The sequence below is a fragment of the Chanos chanos genome, chromosome 8 (assembly GCF_902362185.1).
Source record: "Chanos chanos chromosome 8, fChaCha1.1, whole genome shotgun sequence".
Taxonomy (NCBI): Eukaryota; Metazoa; Chordata; class Actinopteri; order Gonorynchiformes; family Chanidae; genus Chanos; species Chanos chanos.
Window position 1 is genome coordinate 5015335 of NC_044502.1, and position 16117 is coordinate 5031451.

Here is a 16117-nt window from a genome sequence, read left to right on the forward strand (position 1 = left end):
TCCTCGGTATTATTTTTTTTTTCTTATCAGTCCAAGGGGGGGTGGGGGGGGGGGGGGGGTGAGTGTATGTCAGATGCACCGTTTAATAAACACACAAAACACACATACACACACGCACGCCTCTCTCTGAAAAACGTGCCCCGGCCGTCAAGAGGCGGACGAGCGCACGCGCGCGATACCTCGATGACAAAACACGCTCGGCGACAAACACGGCGTTGGCGTCGGGGTGGCGGTGTTGAGGTTCAGCTGTGCATGTAGTTCCTGCAGGGGGAGTCCAGGCTGGGAAAGTCGTACTTGGCCAGAGGGGTGGGGTAGTAGGTGGTGGCGTAGACGTTGGTCTGCTGTAGAGGAGAGGGGAAGAAGTTGCAGCCCTCGTCTGGCAGCAGGTTGTTCTTATTCAGAGTCTGCGAGAGGGAAGAGAGACAGAGAGAAGAAAGACACAAATGCTTAGTATTCAACGGCTAAAAAAAAAGGGTCCGCTAAAAAAAGTAATGCTGAGCAACTTGCGTAAAGAAAAAAAAATGTGTTTCTTATGTTATTATACACATTTCAGACATATGCAGGCGAAGTATGTGGTGGTTCACCTTGACACACAGAATCATTTTTCCTGACAGATAGATAGATAGATAGATAGATAGATAGATAGATAGATAGATAGATAGATAGATAGATACCTTATTCATCCCATAGTAAAATTGGGAAATTTAAACTTTAATACAACTTTTTATAAACACAACTAATTCAACTGACTAATCCAACACACTGTTGCCTCTGAGTGTGTTGGATTAAAAGCTGAGACGCAGACGGCAGGAGGAGTTCTAAGCCCTGACACGTCTGTTCAGTAACTTATCAATAACATGGCTGACATAACTGACACTTTTCCAAATTACCAGTTTACAATACAATTTATTTCACTGTCAGAGAAAGAGGGAGCAAGTGCGGGAGAGTGAGAGAGAGAGAGAGAGAGAGAGAGAGCGAGAGTGAGAGAGAGAGTGAGAGAGAGAGAGAGAGACAGAGAGAGAGAGAGAGGGAGAGAGAGAGACAGAGAGAGAGAGAGAGAGGGAGAGCGAGAGAGAGAGAGAGAGAGAGAGTGAGAGAGAGAGTGAGAGAGAGAGTGAGAGAGAGAGAGAGAGAGACAGAGAGAGAGAGAGAGAGAGAGAAAGAGAGAGAAAGAGAGAGAGAGAGAGAGAGAGAGAGAGAGAGAGAGGAGACAGGAGGCTGAGAGTACCTTGAACTCCATCGGCGTGTATTTCTCGTTCTTTGGCGTGCTGCTGTTGTCTTTGTAGTGCAGGTGGTTGGGGGTGCTGGGGTGGATGACAGCTGACTCCTGTGAGGGTCTGTGAACGCGCTGACGATACACGTACACCAGCACAGACAACACCACCGCACCAACGAAACAACACACGCCCGTCAACACCAGGTGGAACAGAGAAAAGCCTAGGGGAGAGAGAGAGAGAGAGAGAGAGAGAGAGAGAAAGAGAGAGAGCGAGAGAGAGAGAGAGAGAGAGAGAGAGAGAGAGAGAGAGAGAGAGTAAGAGAGAGAAAAAGACAGACGGGAGGATTGATTAGGGTTGCCAAAAGCAAATAAGGGTCGTTTAAACTCTGAGGGTGGGGATGGAAGCTGGTGGATTAGCTGTCGCTGTAGTAGTTTTTTGGGGTTTTTATTAGAAAACAAAGCTTCTTAAATGCTTATTCTTTATGTGTCTGTCTTTCAGAGACGGGTTAAAGTATTGTTTTTAGCACGTCTAGGAGACCAGTCATTGTCAGAATATACGTTTTTGTCCATCAAGGAAACAAAAACGAACTTTAAAACTGTTACGCATCAACACATCCATCAGTTTAGTTTGTCACAGGACAAATTCTGACGAGTCAGCAAATAGCAGATGTCATTTCTAAATCCCAAATACCACGGTTGAGCTGCGCACCCGTGTGAGGTTGCAACAGCTAATGTGACGTGAGATGTCACTCAGACAAACAGACCCACCTTTGACACAGAACTCAGACAAGGGGCGAGAGTCTGTCTGTGCCTCATACGTCTCTCGTTCAATTTGTTTTCCACTCTCATATGTAGTGTTTAACATTCATACATTTTTTTCATTTTTTTTTCAATGTCAAAATGAAAAAATTCCAGACAAACTGCATCCTGGATGGATTTAATAGGGAATGCGATATCCTTTTTCCTCGTAATGGAACGATTCTACGATACTGATGCAGTTCTATAGAATTGCTGCAATACTGTCTTCCTCTTAATGGAATGATGTCATAAGGGATGGTTGGTGACCCTTGGATGGATTCAGGAACGTGTGGCCCAGTGCATGCTGGGTAATGTAGGCAAGCTACTTACCTCCACAGTTTGGATTCTTTTTCAGCCCTGGCAAAGCCACTGCAGAGAAACAGGGAGGAGAAACTCAATAACAGTCACAGTCGCTTTTACACGATTACTCCTTTATCACTTCATACCGAGTTAAAGAATAAACTGTCTCCCGGGGCAAAACTCAGAGAGAGGGAAAGAGGGAGAGTTTTTTGGCTGGAGGGAGTGAGATGTACCTGGACTCTCGTCGGAATGGCACTCCCTTTGCTCCGTGGCATTGCCTGGGCAAGGGGCGGAGCTAAACTCGCACTTGCGGCTACGCGATTGGAGCCCTTCCTGGTCACACTCTCCCCACTGAGACCACGTCCCCCATCCACCTGAGCAAAAAAAAAAAAGAAAGAGATTTGTGGGGGGGTCCCAGGGTCTTCCCTGTCTGGTTTCTGTACATGAGTGTGCGCACACGTGTGTGTGCGTGTGTGTGTGTGTGTGTGTGTGTATGTGTCCGTGTGTGTGTGGATGTTAATGTGTACATACATGCATGTGTGTGTGCGTGTGTGTGTGTGTGTGTGTGGATGTCTTTTCGTACATACATGCATAAGTGTGTGTGGTGTGTGTATGTGTGTGTGTGCGTGTGTGTGCGCCTGTGTGTGTGTGTGTGCGTTTAGTTCCTACCCTCACACTCTTGCGTGTTACAGAGAGCCTCCTCTGTGTGTAGGCCAATGCAGATGTCACCTGAGTTGGCAGGACTGGGGTTTGAGCATGTGCGAGAGCGCTGGTAGTGCCCGCCTCCACAGGAAGCTGAACACTGAGACCAGGAGGACCAGCAAGACCACGCCCCTTTCACTGAAAAAAAAACAAGAACAGCGAATAAGATTAAGATTGTAATAGCCCTTCAGGTTCACCTCCTTGTGCTGATTGGTCAATTTGCATTCCAGTCATAACAACAGTGGACAAGGGCATGCTTAACCAGCATGACCTCAAGCGTAAACTAATCATTATTTTAATTTGCACGACATAGACCAAAGTAACAGCTGGAATTGGTCCCTTATTTGTACTCTTGTAATTTTATCCTCTTTCTGTAAAGTTTGGAAAATATTAGGCAATATTAGGTATGAGCCTGAAGAGATATTGTACCTGAACATTGCTGAGGTTTCAGTATGAGGATTTGCAGTCTTATCTGTACAGGGCTAAGGATTACAATATTAGAAGGTGATGGGATTTGTAGTCTTTTACCTGGACAGGCATGGATATAACAATATGAGAGAGTGATGACGGGATTTGTAGATTTTTATATGGACAGGGATGGAGCCTACAGTAGGTGAAGGAAGGGGTGATGTAATTTGTAGTCATTTACTTGAACAGGGTTTCCAGGTTATAATATGAGAAGTTGGTGATGGGATTGGTAGTCATTTAACTGGGCAGGGGTGGAGGTTAAAGTAGGAGAAGTTGGTGATGAGATTGGTAGTCATTTACCTGGACAGGAGTGGAGGTTAAAGTAGGAGAAGTTGGTGATGGGATTTGTAGTCATTTACCTGGGCAGGGATGGAGGTTAAAGTAGGAGAAGTTCATGATGGGATTTGTAGTCATTTACCTGGGCAGGGTTGGGGGTTGCAGTCTTGGTACTCCACAGGCGATCCACTGCAGGCAAATGGGGTGCTCTTGCCCTCTGGGGTACCACACGTGCGTTTACGGGTGCGGAAACCCTTGGAACACTCTTTTGTGCAAGCCGACCACGTCTCCCATGACGACCAGCTGGCTCCTTGCACACGGGTCGGAGGTCGACCAACTCTCAACAAGTCTTCCACTAGATCTACAACAAGGGGTGAGGGGTAAAATTTCAGTGTGTGAAAAGGGAAATGTGTCTGTCTGGATGTGTACTTGTGTCCAATGTTTTATTTTATTATGTTTTTATGGTCTCCTTTAGTTGCCACAGTGTACGTGTGTGTGTGTGTGTGTGTGTGTGTGCATGCGCGTGTGTGTGTGCGCTGGCATGCATGAGCGCGGGCATTCATGTGTGTAAAGACAGGTGACTGGTATATAATAAGTTGTACAATAGAGGGCTTCATTTTGCCTGTATTTTGGGCTGCCCCTCACAAACGCAGGTGGTGCTGTGTGTGAGTGAGTGAGTGTGTGCATGTGCGTGTGTGTGTGCGCGCGTGTGTGTGTGCGTTTGTGTGTGTGTGTGTGTGTGTGTACAGCCCATACCATCAGTTTCACAGGCAGCGGGTCCGTCTCCGGGGCAGAGGCGGGTCTCGACTTTGCGTTTGCCCAGCTGCAGGTCGTGAGGGTCGGGCAGAAGCGCTCGACACGTGTAGCGGACCCTCTGCTCCTGCCTGGCCCCGCCCTGCGTCACGTTCACGGGAAACCAGGGCGTCCACGGAGTGTTCCGCCTTACCTCGGCGCAGGCTTCCAAGTTACACGCCTTATACTCCTGCAGACAGAGGAGGCCATGAGGACATAAAAATAAACTAAGGGAAAAGATGACTGACAAAGTTTTCATAGGGAAATTGTGATCTACACTAAACCAGGGAAGGATAATGAAGGCAGTAACTTAGTGGGTGTTTTTTTTATCTTTTGTGCAAGTAAAGTAACTTGAGTCTTTTACGCTCTGTCCATATTTGCATCTGTCAGACAGCCAATTATGTTAAACTAATGTTGATTGACAGGCATGACAGCGTACCAGGGGGCAGCCTGGGCAAGTGTTGCCGTTCTCACAGGTCCTGACTCGAGATTGGACCCCGCCCCCACACACAGCGCTGCATTTGGACCAGGAGCTCCACGACACCCAGGATACAGGCATGGGACATGGCGTCTTCTCATTACATAACCTGTTATACACAAATACATGTTATTACACACACAGAAACACTCACATGCACGCGCGCACACACACACACACACACACACACACAGACACACAAAACAGAGCAGGTACAACAGAGACATCGATGCAATAGTACCACATTCTCACACACACACACACACACACACACACACACAAACACTCACATGCATGCACGCGCGCGCACACACACACACACACACACACACACACACACACACACAGACACACACAGACACACACACACACACACACACACACACAGACACACAAAACAGAGCAGGTACAACAGAGACATCGATGCAATAGTACCACATTCTCACACACACACACACACACACACACACACACACACACACACACACACACACACACACCTCTCCTCTCGTCCTTGGCCGACACACACTCGTCCTCCGTGTCTGGGCGCAGGGTTGTCGCAGGAGCGCTGCCGCACCTCAAACCCGATTCCGCAGCTCGTGCTGCAGGGGGACCAGGATGACCAGGGGGTCCAGCCTCCGTTCCTGTGGGTGAACAACACCAGTTACGTGGGCCAGCCCGCAGCGTATGAGACGTGGGGCAGTAACTGTCTGTTTGTCTCACTGTTTGCAGGTGTGCTCAGGGGAACATGGAGACTATGATTACTGGATGTCTCTAAAAAGACGAGACAAACAGCCAGGTGGGGATATGTACAAATGACTATAAATTGTTATGATGATGATGATGATGATGACGCACCATCCTGAAACAAAAATAACGACAAAGATCAAAGACGCAGTCGAACTCCGAGTCTGATCTCGTTCCTGTCGTGTTCGTGCTTTGAGGTACTTCAAGGTTTCAAGACTGAGTAAAGTAATGAGCTTTCTCGGGTACATGAGAAAAAAATGCAAACAACAACAACAAAAGCCCAAACAAACAAAAAAAAAAGGTATAATTTCCCAGTGATATCAAATTACAGCCAGGCTATGAACTGTCATCAGCCACTGCAAAGTCTTCCACTCCCCCCTACACGGACATCATACAGGTAACAGACACCCGCACTGCCTTGGAGTGATACACACACACTCAGAAAAAGCTAACGCACTGAGCAAACTGATATTTCTTTGGGGTTAATTTGAGTCTGTGATGTTTGTAGTCTGTCGTCTCTGCTCTTGGCAGTCATGAATTACGCGTACGAGGTGATAGCTTTCCTGCGAAAGCAAAACAGTATCAGGCATTATGAAACATTGCTCCTTTCGCTTAAGAATTTTAGGGTTGACAAAAGACCCAATTTAGCTTCACTGTCCCTTCCTGCTGCGGCAACCCAATTCAGTTTGCCTCAGCACTTGTCTAATGACTGCTCAGCCAATGAGGAGACCCGGTGTCGATAATGCCCGGCTCTAATTGGATAATGATTCTTTCCTTGAATAAACAAAGACACTAATGCAATTCCCTGTGACTGCTCAAAATAAATCTCTCTCTCTCTCTCTCCGTGGGAGGATTAAAAAAAAGAATTGAGAATAAAAATGTTCATTGTGGGTTTTGCAGGCGTATTAATCAACACGGCTGTTTTCACTCTCGTGTAAATGTGCTAGAGCCAACATTCATGTGTGGTGCCTGCACAGGTTAAAAAAAACCCCCATAAAACCTGCATCCGGGACAGAGCAACATACAGGTAGCTTGGCTGCATTACAAGAGTTCAAGCTGGTTTAAAGGTTTAAAAACACTTGTTAGATACAGCACTGAGGATTTAAATTCTTACAGTAATGTAAACACACACACACATACACATAGCTTTGGGACTAATTAAACTGATTCGGACAGTTCACATTAAACTTACAGAACATTTCGCATTTGAATTTTGTAACGCGGTCAATACAATTAAAAAACAAAACAAAAAAACGCTATTGTACGACCAAGACTGCTTTGTTTCAAGACACATTCTTGGCTTGCGCGTAAATGTTTCGTAATGCTCCAACGTTACTTAATTCCACGGAGCGGGGAACACGAGTCGCGTGCTGCTCTCGATGAAAAGCGGTTCGTTTGAAATTTGTCAGTTCGCGGCGCAGTCACTCCTTAATTGACCCAGATGCTTTTGGGCTGATCTGCTCACCCCCCCTTTTTTTTGTTTAGAAACTTAGATTCTGTCTCTCTCTTTTCTTCTCTTTCCCTCCCTCTTTCTCTCTCTGTTTCGCTCTCTCTCTCTCTGCAGAGTGGCAAGGCCATGCAAAATTGAAAAAAAAAAAACCCAAGGCAGACGTTCTTGAACAATCCAATATTCTCAAAGTGTTAGGAGATGTGATATCTGCGGTATCTGTTTAACGGAATACTAAAAAGGACTAGTGTTGATTCTATCGAGACATGTCTGCTGGATTTGGTTTATTTAATCTGTCTGCTATTCAGTCTAACAGTTTGAAAAACATAAACAGCTTTAGAGGTGAAGTGAGTCTAGTTTCAGAAGTGACGTGACTTCAGTTTTAGAAGTGAAATGAGTTTTGTTTAAGTAGTGATGTGACTTTAGTTTTACAAGTAGAGTGAGTTTTGTTTTAGAAGTGAAGCGAGTTTAAGAAGCAAGTTCAAACTTTCAGTTATTCAAGATGAGACTAATGTCAAACATATCATTAAAATTCTGCCATCCTGACTGGAAAGATTTTTGGATAGTCAAAGACACTCAAACTTTGTCAGCAGCTCGAACAGAAAGTTGCCATGGTAACGATCCTTCTAACTCTATCGGTGTGTTGTTACCTGGAGCAGTTGGCCACCTCTATAGTCGGGCCCACGCATTTGACCCCCCCGCACCGTGGGGGCGGGCTGTCGCAGGAACGAGACCGGCACAGACAGGCGCTGCTGCCCTCCCCATCGTCATGGCTACAGGGTTGCCACGGCGCCCAGGCCCCGAAGCCGCCGTCTTGAGTGAGATTCCGCTCCTGAATAAAAGCGGTTGTTGTCAAAAAAAAAAACCCGGAAAGAGAAAGTACTGAGGCGCTTGTCTCACCAGACGCTGGGCCGCACTGAGGTAAAAACATTTGAAGAGCGTTTGAAAAGCGTTGGGAGAACGTTTACCGGGCACTGGGTGATGTTCTGGCTCCACTGGCTCATGTTGGAACTCTCTTCTATGGTGGTGCAGCTCCGCCGCTTCCTGTCCCATCCACAGTACGGATCACGAGCTTCCAAACAGTCCCTGTGATAAGACACACACACACACACACACACACACACACACATACACACACGCGCACACACACGCACACACACACACACACACACGCACACACACACACACACGCACACACACACAAACATACACACAAACACACACACACACACACGCACACACACACACACACACGCACACACACACACACACACACACACACATAGACCATTAATTACACGAGCACTGACATATAATATTATGCATCATCTTTCTTTCATATATTGTACAAACATACTTACTCCAACATGTACTCACACACACACACACACACACACACACACAGACCATTAATTACGCTAGCACTGACATATAATATTATGCATCATCTTTCTTTCATATATTGTACAAACATACTTACTCCGACATGTACGCACACACACACACACACACACACACACACACGCCCTTACACGGCGAAAAGCCTAACATTCATTAACAGCAGCGCGAGTATAGCAAACATTGCTTTGTGAAGCGCGACTTGGCTGGTAATGTGTATATCAGCTATGGTATGAAGAAATAATAGCAACTAATGACGGCATAATTAAAACCTAAACTTGTTAATGAAATTAAGCTGTCACAGCCAAGGACAGGCAAGCTGAAACAGGACACTCACATCTTTGTGGTGGGGGGGGGGGGGGGGGGGGGGGGGGGGGGGGGGGGGGGGGGGGAGAGAGAAAGAGAAGGAGAAAAGGAGAAAGAGATGGATGGATACAAGGCTCTTTCGTATGCCTTCTGTTTGAAAATGGTTGGCCGCGCTGGGGGAGAAATTTAATAAGGGGAAAGATTCTCCATATACAGAGAGCGTAACCGGTCCGAAAGCAAACCTCCTTAAGTAAAAGCAAACAGGCAAGTGTGGACCTAGACACACACACACACACACACACACACACACACACACACACAGACAGACACATACACACACACGCACACGCACACACGTGCTGACATCTTCATTTCGACACTTTCTAAGCTTTTCATCGATGAACAGACAAGAAGGTGGAAGAGGTAGGAACAAAACACTAACTGAGTTATTATCTGATCTTTTTTTTAGCCTCCTTTTCTTCTCCGCTCTCTCTCTTTCTCTCTCTCTCTCTCTATCTTTCTCTCTTTCTCTCTCTCTGCACAAGCTTCAACCGCGGGTGGTGCGGCAACTATCACAGCTGTCAATCAAACAGCAGGGCTGCTTAGCCCTTCACAGTGAAAGAAAAAGAGAGAGAGAGAGAGAGAGAGAGAGAGAGAGAGAGAGAGGGAGGGTGGGAGGGGGGGAGAGAGAGAGAGAGAGAGAGAGAGAGAGAGAGGGTGGGAGGGGGGGAGAGAGAGAAAGAGAGAGAGAGAGAGAGTGAGAGAGTGAGAGAGAGAGAGAGAGAGGGAGGGAGGGAGAAAAGTGGGGGTATATGCTGAGGAAGGTTAAGATTTCCATTCAAATATCAATATTATTTCATCGCATACTTGCCCCGGCGCGAGACCAAATGTTGAACTTTTACTCCACAAACAAGCCATCAGATGCACCTCTACATCAACAAACATCTCTGGACATTCAGTGAACTCCACATGAATAAGAACAAGAAGTCTTCTTTCATAGGCTCAGAAATGAATACCAAATACAGCCCCCCCCCCCCCCCGCCCCAAACCTGTGGCTGGTTAACAAGCTATTTCAGTGTTCAAGTGGAAGAATCTTCAAGCACAGGGACATTTTGAAGAAGAGAAGAGAAGAGAAGAGAAGAGAAGAGAAGAGCAGAGAAAAGAAGAGAAGAGAAGAGAAGAGAAGAGAAGAGAAGAGAAGAGAAGAGAAGAGAAGAGAAGAGCAGAGAAAAGAAGAGAAGAGAAGAGAAGAGAAGAGAAGAGAAGAGAAGAGAAGAGAAGAGAAGAGAAGAGGAGAGCAAATCCCCCCCTGACATCCTTAACTTCACTGCAGTGCTAACATTAATGCTAGTCTCAATCTGTAACCCACTCACATAGCACGTCTAACTCTCTGAAGACTTCATTTCTGCTTCAAAACTGATACCTCAGCACACAATTACAGGAGAGATTTAACTGCTGTTTGAGCAGCTATTCCAGCGTGTCGCTGCCTTCCGAAAGCAGTGGAAAAGCTGTCATTGCCTAAACCCAATCTAAACCCTGTGCAAATCTCCAGTATTCCTAATAAGATTTCTCATCTGGTTTCAAGCTGCAGGTTTTTTTTTTTATTAAGAAACCTTTTCTTTCTTTGAATTTATAAACTGTCTTGTGTTTTATGTTTGTGTTTGGTCATTATCATTATTCTGCATTTGCCTTATACACATATAAGCAGATATGCAAATTACATCATGAATCTGCAGATTAATGGGAGGCGAAGCTGATATAAGTGTGATTGATATAAATGTGTGTGTGTGTGTGTGTGTGTGTGTGTGTATCACTGCTTACAATACTGTTTTCAAAAAATAAAATAATATTTAAGACACTTTAAATCAAAATTTGACCTATCTCCTATGGTCCTCTGCCAAGATAAGTCCAAGTGTCCGAGAAACAGTCTGGGACAGCCAACCCCTCCCTCAACCACCCCCCCCCCCCCCCCACTCCCTCCCTCAACCCCCCCCATCCCCCCCACCCTCCTCCCCCACCCCCCTGCCAAGAGAAGAGAGTGATGTACACCAACCATGCATGACAGAATAATCCTGTCACGTTACACTTTTTTACACACACCGTTCTCTTGAAAAGAGAACAACTTGTCAAAAACTGGTCTTTTTTTCTCTCCTGTCAGATATGTCAAAACGTCTCACAGAAGTTACATCTCTCTGTCTCCGTTTCTTACCGGACGGTCTCTTTTTCTTTTCTTTTTTTCGCCCCGTTCCTCCACAACGACACGGAGATTTGAGAGAAAGTAACTAGCGTCGACCAGCCTTGGGCTAATGATTCTCCTCAGTGTCTTTACTTTCGTGACTGCAGAGAGATGTGATCGGAAGCAACTCGCTTTGACTGGCTCTGGGCCGAGTCTCTTTTCAGTTTTTCATTTTAATTTATTTATTGGGTTTTTTTTTTTTTGCCTTAAATCCAGGGGAAATGGGAGGAAGCTAAGTCAGTTTTAAGTAAACAAACGCAGCCTGATCTGGTTTTAATGAGGTATTTGTATTTGTTATGGGTATGAGGGATACTGTCGTAAATAAGGGAAGACATTAATAGAAGACCGACAGTAATTGTTTGAAGTTACTAATTCCCTAAAATGAGCACCACCAAACGAACCGCTTGCTTATTAAACAAACTCTAAAACTCGTAGGTAACAAGGTTTGGCTTTTTATTTTGTCCGTCGCTGTTTCCCAAATGTTTTTCCATTAAAAACACTGTGTTTTTATGTTTTTCCACACACTGATAACACACTGAGGCCGAGTGAAAGAGATGCAAATGATTTGGGTCGGGATGCTGGAGACACACACACACACACACACACACTCACACACACACACACGCACACTCACACACACACACACACACACACACTCACACACGCACACACACACACGCACACGCGCACATGCACACACTCACACTCACACATGCACACACTCACACTCACACATGCACACACACACACGCACACTCACACATGCACACACGCACACGCACACACACACACACACTCACACTCACACATGTACACACACACACGCACACACGCACACGCACACACACACACACACACTCACACACGCACACACACACACACACTCACACACGCACACACACGCACGCACACACTCACACATGCACACACACGCACACACACGCACACACATGTACAAACACATAAATAAACATACAAACACACTCTCTTTCGCTCTCTCAGCTCAAAGTAGGACCAAAGAAGGCCTTGACATTAAGATTGATGCGGTGGAACCGTTCTAAGAGTGTGACTGGATTATTCTAAAGCCGTGGGATATCTCTGAGACATTCCGCGCGGAACCGGGCTTTGACACGGGGGTGAGCGGCGGTCCCACCCACTGCACGTGCTCCTGACTGGAAGGATACCAGTTCGCCCAGAGACGTTTGTGAAAAGAACAACTCCGCTGACACGTTTACGTGGAGACATCGGGAGCGTCTTGAAAAAAACGGTTTACCGTAATCTCTACCCTAACCTTCTGACGAGAGCGCATAACTACTCCAAAAATACTGCTTAACACTGCGCGTGTTTTCTGTGAAACCAGTGATACGGAGTAAAGTTGACCACTCAGCGTTAGGGGAATACTAAAACGTTTGGGAATTATCCGGTCTAATAATCGTCAGAGAGCGTTTGAATGAATGGTGAGGAGTCTTTGACAAAGCTATGAGCACAGAGATGGAGCAGGTAAACAGCCTGTCTAGTTTCCTTCACGTCTTCTCGCGTCATTGAGCTAACCCTTGCCGTCGGTGTGAGAGTGTGTGGGGCGTCCTTGTGTGTGCGTGCGTGTGTGTGTGTGTGTGTGTGTGCGCGTGTGTGTGTTCCACGGTTTGACCAAAAACCAAACCGTGTTTGTGGAAGAAGAGAGAGGTAAGCGCGTGAACAGGAACGCGTTCTCCACAAAGTCTCTTTTCACCTACGAAAACATTTAAATCTCCACCGTCGTTTGCCCCCATCCCCCCCCCCCCCGCACTCCCCCCACTCAACCTCGGTTTGATGGATCGCACGAGCAAATTCTCTTGACGTGCGAACGCCCCGGCAGAGAAAACAAACACCCAAAACAAGCGGGCTGTAAAAATGAACGACCCTCTTTATGCGAACGAGACCCAGCTCAGAGGTACAGAGAGACTCTATGGTGAAAACAGCTGTCTTAAAAAAAGTGCGTCTAATTCTGAAATATAACAGCGTGGGCTTTAAATGATAGTGTAATAATTCACTTAGACCCGGAAATGAGATTCATAAAAATATTCATGAGAAAATATGAGCGAGAGACTATACTGAGGTACCTGGAGTAAACCGCAGCCGCCTCCTGGCGCCAAAAAAACCCCCCCAAAAACAATGAATAGTTTATCTATTGTTAATGTTTTTTTTGTTTTTTAATTTTCTGTGCGTGCTATTCTCGGCGTTGGGAGTGACTGCAGCTATCAAGCAATGATTCTTTTAAATGACCTACTTCCTGCGCCCACACGGCAATTTCTCTCGGCCTGGGAGAGGCAGAATTTATGTGGGCAAGTGATTTTTTTGACTGCTCATGAATACACACATTCTCCCCCCATCTCGAGTCACCCCCCCGCCCCCCACCCCCACCCCCCTTCACCCCTGTCCAAGAGCAAGGGCGCTCTTTTTTCCTGAGGGAGGGGTATCGTGGTGCATTTCATAAATTCTGGTCCAGTATTCCAGTACCATAATTATCTAATTATGGCTTTGTTTTGTTTTGTTTTTATTGTTGGTGCGTTTTGTTAAACTGGCTGATTGATTTTTAAGTGTGTGCAGTTATAATGAGGTTAGTGCACTGAATTAGAGGAGGTCAGAGCAACTACCATGCTCTTACAAAGCAGTTATAGTTTAAAAGCATGTAAATGTTGTCATGGATACTCAATTCAAGAGTCAAATACCTCTACAAAAGCCCCCCCTCTCAAACCCCCCCTCCCAAAAAACAGAGATTGCAGAGATGTGCTTTAGGCTCCGTGAACAGTTTTACTCTGGACAATTTCTCTACCCTTTACAGTAAGGATGACTTCACAAAGATTAGCCTTGGAAAGTGGGTGTTTGTGTGGGTGTGTGCATGTGTGTATGTGTGTGTGTAAGTTTCACAGATGTTGAGTATGTGTGTATGTGTGTGTTTGTATCTCCCTATGACGTGTGTGTGTGCGTGTATGTGTGCGCGCGCATGTGTGTGCATATCAGTGTCTGGGTGTTTGTGTGCGTGTACGTGTGTGTGTGTGTGTGTGTGAGTATCAAGGTGTGCGTGTCTGTGTGTGTGCGTGTGTGTGCGTGTAAGTGTGCGCGCGTGCGCGTGTGAGTATCAGTGTGTGCGTGTGTGTGTGTGTGTGCGCGCGCGCGTGTTTGTGTGTGTGTGTGTGTGCGTGTGTGTATCAGTGTGTATGTGTGTGTGCGTGCGTGTGCGTGTATGTGTGTGCGCGCGTGTGTGTGTGAGTATCAGTGTGTGTGTGAGTATCAGTGTGTGTGCGTGTGTGTGTGTATCAGTGTGTATGTGCATGTGTGTATTAGTGTGTGTGTGTGTGTGCGTGTGTGTATCAGTGTGTGTGTGTGTGTGTGTGTGTGTGTGTGTGTGTATGTGTGGGCGTGTGTGTATCAGTGTGTGTATGTGTGTGTGTGTGTGTGTATCAGTGTGTGCGCGCGCGTGTGTGTGTGTGTGCGTGTGTGTATCAGTGTGTATGTGCATGTGTGTATCAGTGTGTGTGTGTGTGTGCGTGTGTCTATCAGTGTGTGTGTGTGTGTGTGCGTGTGTGTATCAGTGTGCGTGTGTGTGTGTGTGTGTGTGTGTGTGTGTGTGTGTGGGCGTGTGTGTATCAGTGTGTGTATGTGTGTGTGTGTGTGTGTGTATCAGTGTGTGCGCGCGCGTGTGTGTGTGTGTGCGTGTGTGTATCAGTGTGTATGTGCATGTGTGTATCAGTGTGTGTGTGTGTGTGCGTGTGTCTATCAGTGTGTGTGTGTGTGTGTGCATGTGTGTATCAGTGTGTATGTGTGTGTGTGTGCGTGTGTGTATCAGTGTGTGTATGTGTGTGTGCGTGTGTGTATCAGTGTGTGCGTGCGCGTGTGTGTGTGTGTGTGTGCGTGTGTGTATCAGTGTGTGTGTGTGTGTGTGCGTGTGTGTATCAGTGTGTGTGTGTGTGTGTGCCTGTGTGTATCAGTGTGCGTGTGTGTGTGTGTGTGCGTGCGTGTATCAGTGTGCGTATGTGTGTGTGTGTGTGTATGCCTGTGTCCTCTCACTCACTGTTGAGTCCTGTAGTTGGAACATCTCTCCAGAGGAATCTTCAGTACCCTGCTCCTCAGTCCAACAAACAGAGACCTGTCACTCTGAAGGATCTGCAGGTTCAGGATCTGCTCCTGCTCACCCTCAGGGAGGAGCTTCATCTCCTCCAGGTAACACCCACGCAAGCTCTCATTGGTTGTGGAGAGGACCTTTAGGATGGTACCATATTCTGATTGGGAAAAAAACAAACAAACAGACAAACACACACAAAGTCAAATGACCTCCTAAACAATTCTTCACAAACGGTAAGACATGAGTCACAAAGCAATGCAGACCACAGTAATGTCATCCTTAAAGACAGACTGAACATTGAATATGTGAAAGTATACTTCATTTCCATAATCTCTGGACCACATTTATCATGAAGTTACATTCATGTACTTCCACTGCCTGAAACCCCTTCTGTGAGGTTTTTTTTTTTTGTGTGTGTGTGTGTGTGGTTTTTGTCCTTTCGTCTGACCTGTGCCAATGTACATGACGTGGTAGAGGGTATCTCGACCCTGCACGATGTCCACGGCCAGTTTGGAGAAGCGCACGTTGTCCTGGTTGACCAGGGGTTCGGTGGAGACGGGTTGGACCACGTCGCTCATGAGGAACAGGCGCTGGGCGTCCTGCAGGCTGCGCTCCGTCAGGTTACCGCCGGGACCGCCATCGCCGACCGTACCGCACTGAATACGACGGAGAGAGACTGAGACTGAGACCGAGACCGAGACCGAGACCTAGACTTAGACTTAGACTTGGACTTGGACTTGGACTTGGACTGAGACTTAGACTGCTTTTATCGTCGTTTCCACATATGCATGACTCATACATACAGGGGAACGAGATTGCGTTACACAAGGACCACAGTGCCACATAAAACA

At 46.5% G+C, this 16117-nt stretch overlaps 1 protein-coding gene across 1 annotated transcript in view; it reads right to left on the reverse strand.

The window, feature by feature from the left end:
- Nucleotides 1–242: 242 nt before the first annotated feature.
- The window catches only part of sema5bb (sema domain, seven thrombospondin repeats (type 1 and type 1-like), transmembrane domain (TM) and short cytoplasmic domain, (semaphorin) 5Bb), a 48683-nt gene continuing 32808 nt past the window's right edge, over nt 243–16117 (reverse strand). The window contains exons 10-22 of the mRNA XM_030781796.1: nt 15715–15922; nt 15216–15423; nt 8193–8310; nt 7875–8056; nt 5531–5674; nt 4992–5139; nt 4517–4742; nt 3903–4121; nt 2984–3154; nt 2548–2688; nt 2345–2383; nt 1229–1437; nt 243–404 (exon numbers count right to left, since the gene is read on the reverse strand). Of these exons, the coding sequence (XP_030637656.1) occupies nt 243–404; nt 1229–1437; nt 2345–2383; nt 2548–2688; nt 2984–3154; nt 3903–4121; nt 4517–4742; nt 4992–5139; nt 5531–5674; nt 7875–8056; nt 8193–8310; nt 15216–15423; nt 15715–15922 (2175 nt within the window). The remainder of the gene's footprint in view (nt 405–1228; nt 1438–2344; nt 2384–2547; nt 2689–2983; nt 3155–3902; nt 4122–4516; nt 4743–4991; nt 5140–5530; nt 5675–7874; nt 8057–8192; nt 8311–15215; nt 15424–15714; nt 15923–16117) is intronic.